Below are 22,077 nucleotides of genomic sequence, written 5' to 3' on the forward strand. Positions count from 1 at the left end.
GAGACCCGAAAGAAAACATTAATTATGAGAAAACTATTTCCTACTTTCCATGAATTAGAAGTAATATGCTGTCAAAAATACTATAGTTGCATTTATCCATAACAACATGTCATCATCTATTTGTGCCATGTTTTTGTAACACAATACAAATGTTTGTATCGCATGAGAACCTCACTTTGAGGAAATGTAAGCTTTGACAGATGATTGCGCAAGAATTGTGTTGTGTTAATGATGTGTATCTAAATAAACAGTTACTAATAGTAGGGGAGAGAACAATTTCCGGGGAGAAAGGGAGTGCAATCTGCGATTTTTCTCCAATTTAATTATTATCCCTTGTGCAATGAAATTGTGCCTTTTTTAAAATTGTAAATAGATGCCATTCTGAGAAAAAAAAGTTACATAATATGATGGTACATTTTTTGTTTCTTATATTCATTTGACCATGCCTTTTTCCATCATCAAGCTGTAATTTGCCCCTTACTCTGATTCTTGTCTGAAATATCACCGGACTCTCTGTTAGATGTTTAAGTTCAGTTTTTCCTTTAGGTCACGTGCTGTCATATTCGGGGGTGATACAACCATGTGTCACTCAAATCTGGCAGTAATTGATTTTGTATGTGCCATTTTCAAGACACATGTTTTCAGTGAAGCCGTGTATGTATTGAAGCCATCAATGTATCATTAAAAAAGCATATTACCTCTACTTTGTGAAAAACATGATATCATGTTCACGCAGCTCATAGTTTGTTTACAATATCTGCTTGGTTTCGTGTTTCTTTTTTTTCTTTCTAGGACGCACTGTATATGCAGCTCATTTACGAAATTTGTTTAAGATTAACATCTAATTGCTAAGAGAAGGGAAGATGTGCAACAAACAAAACACAACAACAAACAAAACAAACAGTTAGTTATTCTTGTTATATAATAGTACAAAGTCAATCCTGGATAGCTCTTAATATCATGTGTAGGAAATCAGTGTGGTAATTAATGAATCAATATTTTTTTATTTAATGAATCAATTTTTTCAGACACGTCAAAAGCAAAATTATTAACATGAAAAAGTCCATGTACTTCCTTTAAAAATGTAAATACTTTTATAATGTGATTTTATTGGCTCAACGCCTGCTAATACATCCATGGAGGAAGCAACAAAGCAATCATGAACGGTACACTCCGGTATCATGTAATAGAGATGTTATAATACTATGATAAAATACAATTAGTTCATTGCCTATAGGAGTCATGTAAAGAGCAGTACCTACCAATATATTTCATTGAATCGTTGAAGAACACGAAATTTTAACAAAGGTAAGTACTTTCATTATACTTTTTCATATCCAATGCTGGATTTTGCTTCCAAAAGTTTTGAGTACTTAGGCCTATTTGATTTTGTGTTTTTTAGTTTTCCACTTAATCATTTACAAGCCTGTCCAATGTAGATGAATACTGTAAACCTGTCAGGATGAATGTGCAATTTGACTTGGAGTATAATGTATTATCACTGACTTTCTGTATATTTGTTTAATAACTTTTTGGACATAATAAATTATTCCAAATGACTTTCAACTAATAAAATAAGTAGAAGAAAGAAGATGAATGAGAAAGACAATGATCAGTTGGTTGTATTTCAGGTATTTAAGGAAATACTTGCTAGAACCGTTCAATATGTTATTACATCTATTCCAACGTCCTGCTGACTATCTTGGATTTAACAGGACGAGGGGGTATTTGATTATTATGTTCATTTACTAAAGAACACTTTCATTTCAGGGCCCTTAGCAGAATTCTAAAATGAACCGTCTCCCGTTGTTGCTACCGATTCTTGCCCTACTGATGGTGATACGTTCACCCGTAGTCCATGGTGTAACAGTTGGTGAGTATTCCATTATTATTGAGTGTATGGCGTCACCTGTGCCTGGGAGGCAAAGAGCAATTCACTGTTAACTATCGGGTCTCATCTCTTGACATGACTGGTTGGGAGTGTGCAGGTGGACCACTACACCGGGGTTTCCCCCTACTATTATGAATAGTGCAATGGGTTCTTAACGTGTAAAGCTGGTGACTCTCCTCTACACAGCGCCTCTATTTAACGTCCTAAATGATGGCATGTTAGCACACAATGCAGGCTTCAGCCATCTGCCTGGGGCCCTGGGTCGAATAATAATAATAATTAGCTTTTATATAGCACTTAATACAAATGTCTCTAAGCGCTTTACAAATAATTACCCCGGTCATTGGATTCAGTGCTTGCCCGCACATACTGTGTGCACAATCTCCACTCCATGTGGAGCGTTCCAACCAAACGTTACTTGACGCACAAAAACTGTTTGACCAACAATGACGGTCGCATCCTCCCGGGTACCCACGATCTTTGGTTCGACAGGCAGGCTACACCGACTGAGCCAACTTACCTCCTCAGAGTAAAGAGCTTTAATAACAATGATTTACTCATCAATCTTTCGTTCTTGTTTTGATATTTTATAAGTAGAGAATTTTCCTTCTTGAAATTTCAGATGATTCTATAAACTGTGATACAATTATTTGGATATGAGTAAGGCCCAGACAAAAAAAAATGTTGTATTGCCCTTTACATGCTAAAACATGTTTTAAGATTTTTACTTCGAGAAAGCTCAGTAAATATCTAAGCACTTCCATTTTGAATAAAATATACAAATGTACCATACTGCCAATCTTAGATTATTTTTGTTTCGTAAGCGGAAACTGTTCTTTACAAAACAGAAATATTCTTTTAATACTACAGAAAAGAGCTGCACCTATTGTCGTAGGGAACTTTGATTATAATGTTATTAGCTTGAATATAATGAATTCATTAAAATGGCAATCCATCGATACTAGACGGGACTATTTTTTAGCATGTATAATCATGGATTAATTGTCTCCGTCAATGTCTTCTCAATAACATTCCGTACATGTTTCTTCACTTTGATCTCACGAGGTCCACCGCCAAAGGCATTGATTTCTCAAAAGTTACCATTAGTGTTACATCTTTTGTCTCATGTTTATTTATTTAGTTTGTATGATTATTTTATGCAAGATTATGGGTCAATGTACGATACGTTTATTTGATCATTTTTTCGACCCCTTATTATAGTTTGTCATTCTGTATTTAATGAGTTTTATTGATATATGAAGGTCGCTTTTCTGTAAATATACCTTTTCATGAAGAACTATTTCGATTGAATTGACGGTCAAAAGATTGTTCTTCTTTTTAAAGTGTCATCAATTAAAACATTGCTATTCGTAATATCGTCGATAGTTCGCTGTGTTTTTCACAGAGTATAGTAGTATGATTTAGCATAATAATGCTGTATTTTACTCACATATAGGAGCAGATTTTCTGGACGTTCGCTTGGTTAATGGATCGAACAATGCTTCAGGTCGAGTCGAGGTATGGTACAACGGTACCTGGGGAACAGTATGTGATGATGGATGGGACTTGAACGACGCCAATGTCGTATGCAGAATGCTTGGGTTCTTCGACGCGTCTAGTGCACCAGGCTTGGCTGCATATGGTGCGGGTTCTGGAAAGATTCATCTTGATGAAGTTGAATGTACTGGATCAGAAAGCAGCCTCGAAGACTGCATCGAGAGTGAATTTGGAGTCCATAATTGTGATCACAGCGAAGATGCTGGGGTGACCTGTGGAGGTACAATGACCGTTTGTTTCATTCTTTTAATTCCACCTATCGTTATTAACCAACTATTGCGTTGGCTTAATCTCTAAAACATCGACATATAGCTCACTGACCATTGTTTACTGGATATGTCTAAGCAGGACATGTATTGCAAAAATCCAAAGTAGTTTAAAACATGATTAGGTTGTGTTTTAGGTCGTAGTTTGTTTTATTGTTGTGCGAGACTATACCAAATTCTCAGAAATTACCCTTACTTTAATAACATTCGATATTAAATTGATATGATATTCGATCAAGGCCAACAACAATAAAGTATGTAGATAAAGAAGTAGATACCTAGAAAACGCATTTTTGTATTAAGTTTTGTTCACAACTTACCAACCTCCCAGTAGTTCGTGATCGGTACAATACGTAAAACGACCATTCACTTTCGCTATATGTAAAATGTAAACATGCTACTGATGGGACTCTTGCCCATGCGAGCTGGCAACTGATATTGTTTGACAGTTTACAATAGGATTGTTTACTACTGTAAAAGTATCAGTCTCAAAATGCCTTGACTAGACGCTGTTAGGTTTAACGGTAGTTCTATTGTTAGCATACCTCCTCTACTTCTACACATGCCACGAGACAGTGCCTTACGTCCAAAGGGGTTTACAATGAAATTATGCCCCCGGTCGAATCTTTTCTATTCATATAATGAAACCGGGCTTATTTTAGTTTTTAAAACTTATGCCACAACACGAATCGATACACTTAGTAAAACTCTACGACTGTTTTTTAATAATTAATTGGTTGTAAGCTACAAATATGTTAAAATAATCTACGACTGTTGTTTAACATTCCGGCTTCGTTTTTCTTTTTTTTTGGACTATAGATTCGCCAGCTTTCCAACCTCACATTTGGATCCCTAAAACAAGAATTGGTGAGAACTTCCCCTTTTTGATTACATTTCTTTTAAGTAAACTATAATCAACCTATTTGGTATAAATGCCAATATTTATTTCACAGTCTTTGTCTTTTACATCATTATGAATCACTGTATATATATGTAAGAAACATCTCAAAACACACCTATTTACATTGTAATTAACTGCATTACATTTTCTATCATATTTTTTTGTTGAGTTTTAATTCATTGATGTATTTGTTTTGTAAAGCGCTTTGATCAGTTGTTAATTGGATATAGCGCTATAAAAAGAAACAATGTATTATTATTTGTATTATTATTATTATCGTCATATTATTAGCCGTCACTCCCCTGCGGACATCTTTTACAATGTGTCGTGATAAATGTATACCCAATGCTATCCTGGCAACATCAGCCTGGGAAATTAGATCTATAATGTTAATACTAGTTGACGGAACGGGGCACAAAGATGATAAGAGATAGGACTGGGGCAGTGGCGGATCCAGGTGGGGGGGGGGGCGTGCCCCTACCCCCTGGCAAAAAAAAAAGAAGGGGAAAAAAGAAGGGGAAAAAAGGGGGAATATTTTTGCTGTGTGTGTGCTAAATAAAGGGGAAAAAAAGTGTTCATTCCACCCCCTAAACCACTGAACAAAATATCTGACTACGTTTATTTTCGAGTTTCCGGGGCCCAAACAAATTTAAAAAATAAAGATTGCTCATCTGACCGTAATTAAATGCCTTTAACCCCTTGACTTCCGGTGGCTCTGCCCCCCCCCCCTAGACCCAAACCTAGGGCCCTAAGGCGGATGGTTGGATGCTAATCTGACGGTAATTTAATGCTTAAATCCCTGAGCCCTCTGCCCTCTGAACCCAACCATTGTCCTAAGGCGGGCCCCTGGATGCTCATCTGACCTTAATTTATTGCCCAAAACCCCTGAGCTTCCGGTATAAATAATATGCTCATCTGACGATAATTTAATATATAAAACCCTTGAGCTTCTGGGGGCTCCGCCTCCTAGACCCAACACCAATTTGTGTCCTGCCAGTGTCACAAATAAGGTATCAAAATATGCTCATCTGACCGTAATGTATTGCCGAAAACCCCTGAGCTTCGAACCCCCCCCCCCCCCAACAAATGAAAAAGTTTTGGGCGAATTCGTTCAGAAAATGGATTGCTCACCGAGCCGATTAACTCTGCACAGAGCTTCGCACCAAGTACCGCAGTGTGCACTGGCGCGTAGCACAGAGAGTCAACTGGTCAGTGGGTGCGTGCATTACAGGCCCACTGCACTACTTGTAGCTACTTGCGCCCTCTTACAACAAACAATGCCTAATCGGTGACCATTGGTCCCCCATGATCCTCTTTTTCTTATGTTAACTGAGAGCTGAGTTGATGAGATAACCACCTGTCCAGTGACCTTGCAGGCTCTCTAATCCGTCCTGTAAACTATGGCAGATAAGCTTTAATGACAAAATAGGGAGAATGGGTTTTGTTCATAACATTAACATAAAACAAGGACGATTTCATTTACATATTTATGTCTTTTAATGAAAATCTAAGACGATACAAAAAACAATAACAAAACTTTAAACTCTTGAAGATTGAATTTATATCGATAATTCAATATCGAGGAGTTCACTAATTATATATCTAACCCCACAATCAAATGGAATATTCCTCTTTGAGAGTCTGAGGTTTACGACTAACAATTTTACAAAATCCTTTGTGTTTCGTCTTGGTCACTGGCAAATTTCACACCAAAAATCCATGAGGTACTATCACCATTAGATTATCAATACTACAGTCTACATGTCTTCATCTTTCCACATTTTAGGTTGAAACTCACAGATTGATAGAAATAACTACACAAAATGGACAGGTTCAAAGAACATTCCGAGAGAAGACGTGCTGTTTCAAATCACATGCAACGCAAAACTTCGCACGCTAATGTCTACGTCTGTGGAAATCGTGTAGTGTGGCATATTTCACGCTCTTACGCAACAAGGAGCTTAAAATGAGAGACAGCAAATCATTCGATGCAAAAGTGCAACCTTTACCTCTTATCCAATCAAAAGGAATGATACATTACTGGAATCGTTGAACCTGCTTTAATTTGATATGCGAGATGGTGCAATTCGCTCACCGAATCACTTCTCCAGCCATGATAAGTATGGAGCGTTGACAAATTTTGGGCGAAAATCGGTTTACCTTCATAGAGAAAGTGTCGTGAAAGGTTTTTTTGGAACATTTTATAGCAAAAAAGTGCAACCTTTTCCCCATGAATGAAATTATTCCAAATGTATATCATCTTAAAGAGAAAACGTTGAATTTTAAAATACCGGCCAAGAAGGTATTTAAAGTGGGTTCAATTAGGCTGTTGCTGTGATTTACACACTAAGAAAAAATGGTGCAAGTATGCACCTTTAGGGGAGCAAACCGATGCAACACTGGCAGCATCTTTAGGGGTTAAATCCTGCACCATTTTCAAAGGTGCAATCCTGCACCCTTTACAAGGGTGCCAGATTGAACCTTTTAGGGGACATGTTATTACCCTTTATGGTTCAATCCTGCACGTTTAGGGGTGCAAACCGATGCAATAGCAGCACCTTTAGGGTTTCAGTCCTGCACCCTTTAAAATGTGCAATTTTTCTCCCATACTCGAGGAATACTCGTAAAATTTGCTCGTACATAAATACATATTAAACATGCATGTTGTTTCTTGGTAAGTAATCATAGAATCAATATATCTATTGCTAAAACGTGAATGTAATTGTAACGTGATCAGACAAAATAATCTATTTGTTTAATGATTGTCGAAGGAAAATAAACAAATCACAAAATTGATGTGCATTGTCCTAATTTCCTTAACAAATCGTGATAAATGTATATGTATGTGAACACGTGTAAAGTAATCATGTATATGCATGCAATATGCAAACTTCTATTTTGCACCCTTTTTGGTCGATTGGGTTCATTTTTGTGGGAAGGGTGCAAAATCTTATATTGCACCCTTTTTGAACCCCTTTTCCTTCAAAAGGATTCATTTTTATGTAAAGGGTGCAAACTCTTATTTTGCACCCTTTTTTCTTAGTTTGTAGCGTAGGTAATGCATGAAATGGTAAGGAATGTCACGTGTTGTAGCTCACGGTGCAGTGCGTGCCGAGCAGATGAACGAAAGTTTTTCATATGATTTTTGTATGAGTGTATTTTGGAGGAAACCGTCCCCCCTCAATTTTTTAAAATAAAAAAAGTGACCAAAAACAAAGATAAATATGTGAAGAGCTTGATTCCAAAAGGAGCTAAATCCATATTTTATCAAAACTTAGTTTTTTGTCTTAAAATAATGGTTTCCTACATAGGAACAAAATGCACTATATCGCATTCTAAAATTTCACCAGGAAGTATGAATTTTTTTAGTTACAATATCATATTTCATTCCAAAAGGAGCTAAATCCAAATTGGTTTCATTCCAAAAGGAGCTAAATCCACTTTGGGTAAATCAACTTTTTTGTTTCTCCACTTTCCCTTCAGCCATGTACCTTCATGTTGTTATTTATGTTAAAGGTGTCGCCCTGGACCAATAATATATGATAAGAAAAAAATCTACCAGTTATTTCTGATTTTTTACTAAATTATTAAAATTTATGGATTTAGCTCCTTTTGGAATGAAGCATGGATTTAGCTCCTTTTGGAATGAAAATGTGATAAGTTGTTTACTTTCTTTTCAAAAGGTATTTTTAGATGTGATTTCACTGTTATTATTTAAAAGGAAAGGTTTGCAACTAAATTTAAATAAATTTCAGTGACTTTATTGAGAAAATATTCTAAAATTTCACAAATTTTAGGTACAATATCATGTTTCATTTCAAAAGGAGCTAAATCCACGAAAAATAAAAATCTAAAAATTAATAAAAAATCAGAAACAACTTCTAGATTTGTTTTAATCATATATTATTGGTCCAGGTTGACACCATATATAACAGCATGAAGGTACATGGATGAAGGGAAAGTGGAGAAATAAAAAAAGGCGATTTACTCAGAATTACCCAAAGTGGATTTAGCTCCTTTTGGAATGAAACTCTTCATATCCTTAGCTGAACTGCGAGAATATCTTTCGTAAAATATCGTAAGCAATCATATTGAGTTGCAATCCTCAAACTACAACAACAAAAAGGGGGAAAGAAGAAAAGAAATTTGAGCAAAATTGTCATGGCCCTTCGACTTATATTAATACTGTGTTTATTCTGTGGCATTTTCCTCCAGAGAAACCTTGTTTAGTCCCAAGGAACAGAGGACCGGTTCTCCAGTTTGTGAATGGTGATGAGACGAGGCCAATAACTAGCTACTATACCCTTCCCACCTTACCCGATGGCACCAAACTAGTTGCTAGATGTAGAGACCCTGGAATGTATAGATTGATTGGCGATCAAAGACGAACTTGTCAAGGAGGACAGTGGACCGGGGAAGAACCAGAATGTCGTGAGTATTAATGCGCTTCAACCGAAGATTTTGAGCAAATTAGAATCGATAGAAGGGTAGAACAATAATCGCCTATTTGTTTCTTTGGTTTATATACTAACTTTCAGCAAAGCATACTATTCTTTGGACAACGTTCGTTCCTGATTTTTTTCTAGCCTGACAATTATTGTTTTATTAAACATTTTTTTCTTCTATTTTGACCTTTCAGTAAAATACTTCAAGCCCTCTTAACAAAATAAAAAAAGATCACACCTATTTGGCTTTCCCCATCATGCAATATTCCAGCTTCTGGTTCCTCTAACCTTTGTGCGCCAGACATCATTAGCAGATGTAGGGCTGGGTTATACCCCTTTCACATACACGGATTTTTCTTACGAGTCCTTACGGATCACCAACTTGTAGTCAATTGCAAGCATCCGTAAATAACTCGCAGACACTCTTAAGGATCCGTGAAAGGAGAGGAAAATGTGTTGACATGTCAAAAATCTTTTTGCGATTGTCCACGGATTGATTTTTCCGTAAATAATTCGTAGCAATCCGTAAGTATCGTAAAGCGCTCGTAAACCGCTCGCAACAACACGTAACCATCCGTAAACTGCTCGCAATAATCCGTATTTTTTGTAACGAATTGTTACGGCTTGTTTACGATTTATTTACAGATTATAACGAGTGCTGACGTGTTGTTTACGATTTCATTCGGGTCGTGTTACGATGGCTTTACGGATTGTTACGAGTTATTACGCGAAGGAAGTATGCGCAGCCAATGCGCAAATTTTTAACAAAGTATTCGTTAACTAGTCGTGAACATGCGTGCCATCGCACTGGCACGATTAGGTAGCGCAAAGGGTGCGCATTGTTCATGAAGTGCTCACGAACGTTGCCAAACAAAATTGTCGTGCCAACATTTTGAACATTTTGAAAATTCTGTCATGCATTTCAAGCACGGCCCAAATCCCCCACATCCGCCCGCATCCTCAGGCACGCTACCACGAACACTTCCTGCATTGACACGCAAGAGTATGTGTCTATGCGCAAACCAAAATGCGGGCAAGTGTCAACGAGGCATATGAGAGGGATTCGACTACACTTTAAACCCGATGCTGGGATTCAGCTTTTGCCTAACATATCAGGGCCCCGTCTTATAAAGAGTTGATATTAATCGCAACTATGTTAATAAGAAACAGGAGACAGCAGTCTTGCGATTGATCGGAGGACTTGTGATGGATCCAGATCACTTGCAATTCTTTATGACACGGGCCCAAATCTAACAATCGAAGTAAGTCCTTTTCTATGCGATTTTGGATCTAAGGCCGAAATCACCTGAATAACTACGGGCCATTTTGATTACTTTTTACCTTATAGCTGTGGGGTTTAATTATTTATGTTGCAAATAAAAAAGAATGTATCAATTAATCAATTACCAATCAATGATTCGATGTTGTTTCTTCGTAGAACCTGTAAAAACACAAGTCTTATTCTACGGCGCATCGCATGAGGTAGCTAGTAATGGGACAGTCGTGGTTTACGTTCATCGTGGAAATCCCAGTTATCTTGATGTAGTCTGCTACATCACAAGTCTATGGTTAAGACCTCCTCGACTGACAACTCCTCTTGTGAATGGCGGAGACTTATGGGTAAATTCATTTCAATTTAAAGTGCTTTCAGGGTTAGCAACATTTTGTTAATATCAGGCATGGTGATCAGACAACGATACACCACCATAAGTGAATTCAGGAAAGTATACAAAGGCTACAAACCACTATTTCGACAGCATACAAGACCTTACTTTTCGATCTCATGGGCTGTCGTTGTATTAGATGTCGCAACATCTAAATAGAGAGGGAATAAAAAAAGAAGAGGCAAATATATATTTTCCCAATTGTGTAGAAATGGTACGATATCAATTCTCAGATTCGGGCTTAATTAATGTGACTCGAGTATAATTATATGGGAATGCTTTGAAAAATGTCAGTTGGTCATATCTCTCCATTATCTTTCAGAATTGGCCCTGGTTTTTAACTGATGCAAAACGGTTGAATCCTATCTCTACTGATTTCTCTGGCATATATACATGCAATGGGTCGTCATCATTTCACAGCGTACATGTGCTGTTTAAAGGTATGTATATAATTATACATACAATTAAATGATATGGTTACAAACAAACACACCCACATCCACACGTACCAACCACAGAACTTTAAAACCTACTTTACAGTAATGTGGTACCAACACACAAACACACTTTCACAAAATGAAAACAAAGGCAGAGAAATGTAGGTGAAGCACATGTGCATGTACACGGGGCAGACCAGTGAGTACATGGGTATGCTGGGCACGTTAGTCTGCACATATAGTCTCATTCTCTGATACTTCATAAACATGAAGAATAATTCAGCCTCGAATAAAATGAAGACTGTGTCCTCGGTGTAATGTTATCATTGTTATATCTTTTGTTGTTAAAAGTGAATGAATGCAATTGTGATAATAATATCTTAAACTATGAATTATAACATATAATTAAATTGTATGTCCTTTATACTGCAGCCTTTAACTTACATCCCCTCTAAAATGTTGGGAATCTCAACAATTTGATGGCAATTAAACTTCCACCTAAATTTTATAATGATGTGCAAGGGGATGTCATTTAACATACACATCTACAAGGATCTTATAAATAAATGTGTTTGAAGAGGAATAATGGTGAATGAATACAAGTATCTGGTTTTTTTTTTCGTACGACAGAAAACTAAAATATTATATTCTGTCATCAAATATTGGCCTTAAAATGTATTTACTTTGAAAATCCTTGCAGAATTGTGAGTTAAATGACATCTTATTTCACATCGTTATACTATTTTGGTGCGATTTTGCCATCAATGTATTTGAGTCTCCCAACACGTTAAAGGTTGAAACAACCCTTAAAGGCATTGTTTAACGATTCAAATCTGAGATGCATGGCCCTGCGTGTTATCAGCGTCTGTGATATGGTATAATAGTGAAGTCCTAAAAAATGCGCTTCAAAATGATCATGAAGTGCCTCAAAAAAGTAAAAACCTTTTACCATACTCATTTTCCCCAATAGACTGTAGTGTTATAAAAACCATTGGGAAAACGTTTTTTGAAATTCCGAACTTCCAATCGTAAATATCTTGAAAATCAGACAGGCAAATCGGTTTGTAAACGTCATGGGATTCCTGACTGACGTAAAGGTTTATAATTATGATTGCAGCATGAGCTAAATCCAGGATTTTGTATAGACTCTGAGACATAGATACGCAAATCCCTTTAAGAGTACGTTAATGCTCAATTTTGAAGGCAGAATGAGCGATTTGAAACGCTCATCGTAAACGCTCATCATAATCGCAGTTCCACGGTGCACTGTTTATGCTCACCTCTCTGGCTCCTCCAGGCATGATTCTGGCTCAGAGCCAGAATCAAGCCTCGAGGAGCCAGAAAAGTGCAGTGCAGAGTCTGCAGCTGGATGACACGTTGACCCCTTTTAAACGCGTTTACAAATAATTGTGCGTTTATGCTTCCCCATAATCGCCGATCCAAAACGCACCTATTTGTGAGTTTACGATCGGCGATTACGATCGCCGTTTTTCTGTGATTCTACAAAAATGAGAAAGGACGCAACCATGTTTTGAACTAAAAGCGTAACAAAAAGTTGAGCATATAAAACGTACCATAAGAGGCGTATATTGAGTAAAATTATGTCCTTCTCTTCACCGTGATATAGCTGCTGAATGTGAGGCCCCTGAGGCTCCAGAGCACGGAAGGTTACTAGATGGCTCAAGACAGGAGCCTCGAGATATCTTTCCAGCCGGTACAACGGTTTCATTCGAATGCGAAGATGACTACAGCTTGGTGGGATCTATGGAAATCACATGTGAAAAGGGTCAATGGTCGGATGATCCTCCTGTATGTACAGGTATGATAGTGAGCCTTACGTCTGCGCACCTAACAATATGCAAGTGACAATAGTTTTCTGTCGTATTGCATTAATGCTTGATCTCGATCCTTTTTATCCTAAAGAGTAAGTGTGCTGGAAATCGCATCAAAATCCGAGTAAGAGCTGTGTCATTTTCACAAGAAAATGCGGCGGTGTCAATTTGACATTGCGAAAACAAAGTTCCCATGTCTGCGCACTCGATCATTTACTTGCAATTTATGATTGTTAACGTGGGAGATGGTAAACCGGTCTATTCGAATCTAGCGTTTATATCTTCTATTGATAGTGAGCAAGTGCCCGGTACTCAACATACCAGACCATGTAGTCACGGAGAGTGTCCACTTCAGCGACGGGAGGAACATTGGAGATGAGAGGATCTTCAACTGTGTAGAGGGTTACGTTCTACAAGGTGATACCAACAACCTGCGATGCTTGGAGAGTGGGGTGTGGTCGGCTCCCTTACCCACCTGTGAAGGTATGTCACATGACTCTCTGGGGTATCCTCTTCTAGATTCTCCAATCCTTCCTTGATCGTTGTAGATAATCACCTCTGTTTAATAGGCAGTTTCCTTCTCCTCGTTATTTCCAAAATTTGAGAGATATTTGAAGTCGCAATTAGTAGGTTTTCCTGATAGACCCGACTGTTCTGGAATTATACACACTGGCAAACATATATTAGTGATGGCCTTAATACATTGGACGCTATCCTTTATAACACAATTACAATGGTACACGGCCACGGTACATAACACATGGTAGTACCATTACAATTATTACGGTACACTACATGAATAGAGCCATGGTGGTACTGTCTGTACCATGGTAGTACCGTGGTAGTTCTGCACCATGGCTATTCCATGGCAGTACCATGTTTGCTTTAGTATAGGGTTGGAACATAAAATCTGTATTAATGATATTATCAATAGTTTTGTTTGTCACAGATGTGTAGGAACACGGTTTGGGGCATCTTAGTCTGCGCAGACTCCACCTCACGCTTTTGAGTCATTGCCATAATTATGACGAATAATTGAGCCTCGTATAAAAAGAAGACTATGCCGTTATCATAGTTATCTGATATTGTTAAAAGTAATTGAACGCATGAATGGTAATAATACACATGGTACAAATTTCATCTACATAGCCTTTAACTTAAAGACTGAAACAATCCAAAAGAAACGTATATGGAGTAAATTGATGTTTGTTCCCTTCACCGTGATATAGCTGCTGAATGTGAGGCCCTGCAGCTCCAGAGCACGGGAGGTTACTGGATGGTTCAAGACAGCAGGCTCGAGATATCTTTCCAGATGGTGCAACAGTTTCATTCGAATGCGAAGATGACTACAGCTTGGTGGGATATTGGGAAATCACATGTGAAAAGGGTCAATGGTCGAATGATCCTCCCGTATGTAGAGGTATGATGATGAGCCTTACGTCTGCGCACCTAACAATATGAAAGTGACGATAGTTATCTGTCGTATTACACTAATGCTTGATCTCGATCCTTATAATCTAAAGAATAAGTGTGCCGAAAATCTCATCAAAATCCGAGTAAGAACTGTCTCATTTTCACAAGAAAATACGACGGTGTCAATTTGATATTGCGAAAACAAAGTTCCCATGTCTGCGCACTCGATCATTTACTTGCAGTTTATGACTGTTAACGTGAGAGATGGTAAACCGGTCTATTCGAATCGAGCGTTTATATCTTCTATTGATAGTGAGCAAGTGCCCGGTACTCAACATACCAGACCATGTAGTCACGGAGAGTGTCCACTTCAGCGACGGGAGGAACATTGGAGATGAGAGGATCTTCAACTGTGTAGAGGGTTACGTTCTACAAGGTGATACCAACAACCTGCGATGCTTGGAGAGTGGGGTGTGGTCGGCTCCCTTACCCACCTGTGAAGGTATGTCACATGACCAGGCTTTTGGGCGTCCAACCAACCCTTAAAATTTGTTGGTGTGTGTGTATCGATCGGCTAAATTTTCAGGACACAAACAAAAAAGTGCTCTTACCCCCCCCCCCCCTCCCCCGCCCCCCTCCCCCGCCCCCCCCCCCCCCACCCATCACGCGCTTATTCAGCCGCTGGCCGAGTCGTTGCGAAATTTTCGGCGCGATTTTCAAATTTTAAAACCCCCCTTCTTCCTAGATCGTTGTAGATTAGGGTAGGTGTGCGGGGCATTGGATACCATTAAGCACATTTGCATAATTTACATAAAAATGAAAAATGTTACACATACAAAAAGTTTTGTATTCTCTTCAATTACCTCTTCTCTTTATTTGGTAACAAAATTGTTGTCATGATGTAAATGATTAATATGATAACAATGATTAATGACGTCAAATTTTCAGGACACCAAATGTCTCTCATTACCTACATGTGTAGGTAACAAGTTACAAATCAAGACATTTTAAACACAATTTGAATGAAAATGGGACTGTTATAGTTAGTTCAAACACTTTTTGAAAGAGATGCATGCAGCTAATGAACCTAATGTAATTCCGAAACGATTTTAAAACAATGTGGCCAAAAATATTTGTGTTCATGTTATTTTATAATGCCATTGATTTCATCTATTGGTTTTCTCTTCTTCTTCTTCTGCCTCTTCTTCTTCCACTTCCTTTTCGTCTTTCTCTTCTTCTTCTTTCTTTCCCCTTCTTCTACTTATCATTATTATATTATTTCCTTTACCCTTTATTCTATTTTTCTTTTTTTCTCAAATTTACTCTCCTTGTACGTCTTTAGAATCTCATCCTATACTATTCCGTTTTCGCCTCCTATAATACCTTTTAAATTCAAACCTACTATATTGTGCTACTCAGTTCGGGAGCCTATTCACATACAAGCTATGCTTTTTATTTTAGCTCCCCACAGTTTACATTGTTTTTTTTACCTTGCCTGTCTTATTTATATATTTCGAAATGTCATACTTATTTTCCGTACATAATACTTGATTTGAAATCTTTTATTAAACAAAAAATTAAACAAAAAATGTGAAATCTACTCTTATACGCCTGTATACAAAAACAAAGAAATAATTTAAACTGTTTTGTTTGTAAAATGTGGAATAAATTAACTTTAATTAACCAACCAGCATCAGATCACTGACTGTCCTCGGCATACTCGACATTCACAACAAACGATCCCCATCTTGGACCTGGTGTCCCCCATTGCCTACACATATTTTTGATCAAACACTATTCATAATGTCCGTTGCAACACCCATTCACAACACACAATGGCCATAAGTTTTCTGTGATGGTTGGCACACTTCATAAACGACCTTTTAAAACTACTTGTTAAAAGCCATTCCTAAATGTCTGCATACACCATAACATTCAGTGAAAATTGTGTTTTTATATCAGCAAAATTATACGATCAAAATTGCTTATCTTGGTCAATTTTGCCAATTTTCTCGCAGAAAGAACGCATTGTAGTCTTCGAAATGAATTGGATATATGCAGGTAGAGTTGTAAAAGGCCACAAATGGCGATATAGCAATATTGGAGCCAACACAGAAAGACAATGATGGGTTCAAGCTTGGTGGTCTCCATTTCCCTACACATACCCTATCACATTTGTTAGACAGTATCCTTCTCTTCGTCATGTCCAAAATTGGATAGATATTTGAAGTCGCAATTAGTAGTTTTCCTGATAGACCTGGCTGTTTTTTAATTATACACACGGGCATATATATATATATATTAGTGATGGACATAATGAATTTAAGGTTATGAAAGGTTATTTATTTATTTATTTATTAATGATACTATTAATAATTTTGCTTGTCACATGAATAGACTGGGATTCATGGTATTCATCGTCCGAAAAAGGCAACCCTTAAAGGCCCGGTCACACAGAGGGGACGCATGGGGGACGCACGGCCGGCGCATGGAAAATTTGCAATTTTGGCCAGTGCGTTGTCGTGCGCCCAACTTTTGTCAAAGCTATACAGCTAGCTGACACCAAATGCATAGCGCGCTGGACGCATACATGGCGTATACAGGGCGCACACAGGGCGCACACAGAGCGCACATGAAAACAACTTCCACGAATGCACAGCGTGTTGCTAGCGCGCTGGACGAATGGTCCACGCATGCACCGCGTTCTACGACGCACGGCCAGCGCATTGGAAATCGGAAAAGAACGTGTGCCTAACTTTTGTCATAATTTTGGAAAAGCTAGCGAGCTGACACAAAATGCACGGCGTGTAGCTAGCGCGCTGTGCGTATACAGGGCGTGTGCTCCGCGTTTGTCTGGCGCTGGTCTAGCGCGCTCCACGCATGTCTGGCGCTGGTCTAGCGCGCTCCGGCGCATGTCTGGCGTGCCTTTGGCGTGTATATTCATGCGTCGAGCTCGGCGCACGTTTTTGAGCATGCTCAAAAAATCCCGACGCACACAGCGAATGACGACGCATGCATAGCGCTGGTCCAGCGTTGGTCCAGCGCGCTCGACGAACGAGTAACGAATGATGACGCACGCCTAGCGAACGACAACGCACTGGCCCAAATTGAAAATTTCCAATGCGCTGGCCGTGCGTTCCCCATGCGTCCTCCCTGTGTGACCGGGCCTTTACGTAAATCATACTAGTTTTTATAATTTCAAGACGGGCCGGGGAGTGACTATATTGTTTGGTTTGAATACTGCCTTTATTATGCTTCCATTCAACAAATTCATAGAAAACAAAATTAAATTTTTATAGATAAAACAAAAACAAGCTCTAACGGTTCGAACAATATTACGAATAATGACAGAATGGAAACAATACACCATCAAATACCTCAAACTCCCTCTTCCTCTCAAACTCCCCCAAAAATGGTGACCTTCGCACGAAACCCCCCAAAGTTCACTAACACGTCATCTACAGATAACAGGGCTTTTAGAGCGTGTTTAAAACTGTTCAAAGTAGGTGGCATTTTGACAGGACTTTTTAGTTGGTTCCATACTCTAATTTCAGAAATTAGAGGACTATTTTTATAAGTGTCCGTCCTAAATTTGGTACACACAATGCATCTCTTACAGCATGTCTTGTGTTGTGATTATGTAGTGAACAAACATGATGTTAATCTTGTTTTAAGTATGTTGGTGCTATGTCACGCATTGATTTATACATCATCACTGTACGTCCAAACTGGAAACGTGTCTGAATAGGCATCCATCCTAAGCGACTAAAAATATCATTTGAAGATACTTCAAATCAACATACTTTAATATCAACATGTTTTTCAAAATAAAATACAGTACACAGAACATCAATTTCCGATTAAAAACCAGAACTGCACATCGATTTTCCATGATTTAAGCGAGTTATTATTTTCTGCGCATGTAGATTAACATGTGTAAAATCAATATCTTGATTCTGTCCCAGATTTTTTGGCGGTGACCATCATATCAGATCAAAGTAAAGAAACATTTACGGAATGTTATTGAGACGACATTGACGGAGACAATCACAATGAATTCGTTAAAGTAAATATTCATTGATTTTAAAAACTAACTTTATTTTTATTATTGCAAAGTTAAGACTTTGATTCGACAAGGTTATCAAAATTCAATGCTTGGAAACATTCGAAGTAATGATTATTATAAATTACAAAACGCTTAAATACAGCCCCGGCATAGCACCTAAAGAGCTCTCCGAACGCTGCTGAGATGTGTAAGATCACAGAATGGACATGATTTGCACAAGCAGACAATATAATGTCCAATCACTTCTCACACATTTTCAGTGCCTGTGTTTTCATCTTCTTTTGAGTTCTTTCTCTTACTTCACTACCGTCAGGCTAAATGTATAATATATTGCCTCACTCTAAACCCCGCCCCCCCCCCCCCCACTCCGAGAACGGACGGACCCCATGCATGTTACCAAAATGTCCTTTCGTAACAAAAGAAAAAGTTCGACCCGTATTGACTTTACACACCGGACTTTTGCTGAAAAGGGGGGGGGGGGTCGTTTGGAACACGCATATGCGTACCCTAAATAACACTGAGTTGGGGGGGGGGGCGGGCTCTAAACCCCGCGCGTAGTTTTATTTTGATGACAAATGCAGCGATACAAAAATAAAGGAATCTGTCGCTTGTAAATAAAATAAGACGCCATTGTATAGTCAGCTGCACACACCGTAGCCTATCCGATATGCGTCGGGCTTTACAAGTATACTAATCGCGTGTATATGGAGAGTGATATCGGCGCGGGCGTAAGCCCGAGCGCCTATCATCACTGGTGCACGCGAAAAGTTTTATTTTCTTTTATGTACCATGTTTCGTTCGTAGAAAATCTACGAACCCCTGTAAAGCTCTGTAATGAATATTTATGTGGCATGGACCAAAATAGGCCAATGAGCGATGAGGAACCTGGAGATGATGTTTGATTGGTTGAATCAAAGTGATCGATCACCAGATAAGGCTATTCTTATGAATCATGCATGAGAATACGCTCGTCACACATACGATACACATATATGAATAATGATGAGTTGACCAGTGATGATAGGCGCTCGGGCTGACGCGCGCGCCGATGTCAGTCTCCATAACGCGATCAGTATATTTGCCATAAAGCCCGACGCATATCGGATAGGCTACGCATATCGGATAGGCTACACACACCGCGGTATGTTCGGCGTTTTCAAGAGGGAACAAATGCCGTCCTTAATCATTCCGGGGGGTTTTCAATTTGCAAGTCTGGTTTCTTTGATTGTTAATTAACCCCTATCGTGTGTATTTACAAGCAAAAGATTTTAGTTATCAGAATCGGGTTATATCCCCTTTTGAATGGTCTGACATGCCATTACAGTACTAAACTCATTATAATTTGAGAAATAATGGCTTGGGCAGTATTGATCCATATAGTGACGTTATTAAAACATCGTTATTTTTCCGGCGAATCTCTCGTATATCCCAGCTGCTATGGTGGTGGTTGTATTTGTATTGTTATAAATCACCCGATATGTAGTTGACCTAAAACTTGTACGATGGCCATATGTTAGCTTACCAGTTTCTAGTGATACACTAGTTGACATATTGGTGATTTTCTTTGAATTTCACCTTTAAGGCGTTCCGGTGCTCTAACACTGGATAAATTTCTACCTAATCTCTTTTTATTTAATGTACTTATTGGTGAGCTCTAACCGGCATGTAGAAACCTATTTATATGAACTTGTGCTCTCGAAATTTTGGAAACAACACAAATTTTCGGTGAATTGCCGGCTCAGCTCTCAAGGATGGCGATCTTCTTCACTCATGTAATGTATAGACAATTCAGAAATCTTAAAGCATTGATGAATGAGGTAACGAATGAATCAATAAGTTTACGCAATTTAGCAGGCAAGATTTTCCTGCAATGGCTCAAAATCACATTGAGATGCTTAATACAATGTTAACCACGATTAGTATAATAAGACTAAATACCTACAACTCCCGCTCCATTATTTATTTATTCTTTCTTTTAGATCCAGATCCGCAGATTCGTCTAATTGGTGGACAAACCGCCTTAGAAGGTCGCGTTGAGGTGTTTTTTGATGGTTCTTGGGGAACAGTTTGTGATGATTTTTGGGACTTGAACGACGTCAGAGTTGTATGCAGAATGCTTGGCTTTCAGATCGCAGTGAGAGCAGGCACGAACGCTGGATACGGTGAAGGTTCTGGAAGCATCATTCTTGATAATGTCCAATGCCTTGGGACAGAACGCAACCTCGCTGAATGCTCCCACATGGGATATGAGAATCATGATTGTGGACATAGCGAAGACGCTGGTGCTGTCTGCGCTTATTTGAAATACCTGTTTTTTACATAATGTGTATACTTCCCATTTGAGATATAAAAGGAACATCGTCAATTTGCACGCCTAGTATCATCAATGAATATAAATTAACAGCAAATACCAAAAAAGATAAATACATTCCCACATAGCTGGTTCATTCATTTGAGTAATTAATTGACCAATGGTACATTGCGTAATATAGTTTTAACATTTTGAATTTCCGCCAACTCACTGCAATAGGGAGTTTCGCAAACTCATTGCAGACAGAGAATCCGCGGTTCGTGTGCAAAATCGAGAAGCTACTAAAGTAACAGCAGGGTGACCGCTGAGGTACTGAAATCCATAACGGGTTTTGGCCAAATCTACGGGCGTTCTCAATGACACCCCAAGTGAATCAAGTGCCTCGATACAAACTATTTCATTCACCTGATAATAATAATAGTATATAAATAGACAGAATCCAATCTGCATACATTAGTTGTTGCCACAATTAATACATGCAGTTTGCATTCCGACTATTGAGAATCCTAGACAGGTGAATGAAATAATTTGTATTGAGGAACTTCACAAAGACTTATGTATTAAATTTGATTACATTACGAAAATGGCCTATTCCCTGCCACGCAATAAAGTACAGACGGGACTACACGACTAGCACAACCTGTCTCGACCAAATTTTAACAATTTATCATAAAGTTTTAAAACAATTGATGTTATATCCATATTTATGTTGTTATGGTCCAAAAACAATAATCGGAAGAAGAAAAAACTCACCAAGAGCCGTTCGTGTCAGGGGCGGATCTAGAGGGTAAAGGGGGCTTCAATCCCCCCCCCCCTTGGGCTGGCCAAGGTGCTTTCTACTACTCCCCTCCCCCCCCCCCCGAAATTTTGGTTGGCTTTTTTTTCAAATGAAAAAAAAATAGTGCCCACTGCCCCCCTACCCCCCACTGAGCGAAATATTGGTCGGCGCGATTTTTCAAATTTCATCCCCCCCCCCCCGTAGCAAAAAGCTAGATCCGCCCCTGCGCGTCAAAATTCGTCCTCCTTCGTTATTAGACGACGAAATTCCCATCACCATCTTTGGTACAAGCTCGCTGATTAGCTGTTTATTCACTTTAATAGGGCGTCATTGAGAACGCCCGTAGATTTGGCCAAAACCCGTTCTGGATTTCAGTACTACTAATGTTTGTCGAACTTGCAACAACTAATGTATGCAGTTTGGATGCTGTCTATTTAAATACTATTAATCTTATCAGGTGAATGAAATAGTTTGTATCGAGGCACTTCAAAAAGACGTATGCATTACATTTGTGTT

At 38.6% G+C, this 22,077-nt stretch overlaps 1 protein-coding gene across 1 annotated transcript; it reads left to right on the forward strand.

The window, feature by feature from the left end:
- The first annotated feature begins 1,672 nt into the window (after positions 1–1,672).
- On the forward strand, positions 1,673–21,114 carry LOC115921188 (locomotion-related protein Hikaru genki-like). The gene is made up of 11 exons (XM_030978413.1): positions 1,673–1,873; positions 3,348–3,668; positions 4,534–4,581; positions 8,831–9,046; positions 10,499–10,680; positions 11,047–11,164; positions 12,789–12,980; positions 13,288–13,476; positions 14,223–14,413; positions 14,720–14,908; positions 20,452–21,114. Exons 1-10 carry the CDS (start codon positions 1,792–1,794, stop codon positions 14,720–14,722), a joined length of 1,542 nt encoding a protein of 513 aa, XP_030834273.1. The 5' UTR covers positions 1,673–1,791; the 3' UTR covers positions 14,723–14,908; positions 20,452–21,114.
- The last annotated feature ends 963 nt before the right edge of the window (positions 21,115–22,077 follow it).

Source organism: Strongylocentrotus purpuratus, unplaced genomic scaffold (assembly GCF_000002235.5).
Source record: "Strongylocentrotus purpuratus isolate Spur 01 unplaced genomic scaffold, Spur_5.0 spur5_scaffold_1, whole genome shotgun sequence".
In the NCBI taxonomy this organism is placed as follows: Eukaryota; Metazoa; Echinodermata; class Echinoidea; order Camarodonta; family Strongylocentrotidae; genus Strongylocentrotus; species Strongylocentrotus purpuratus.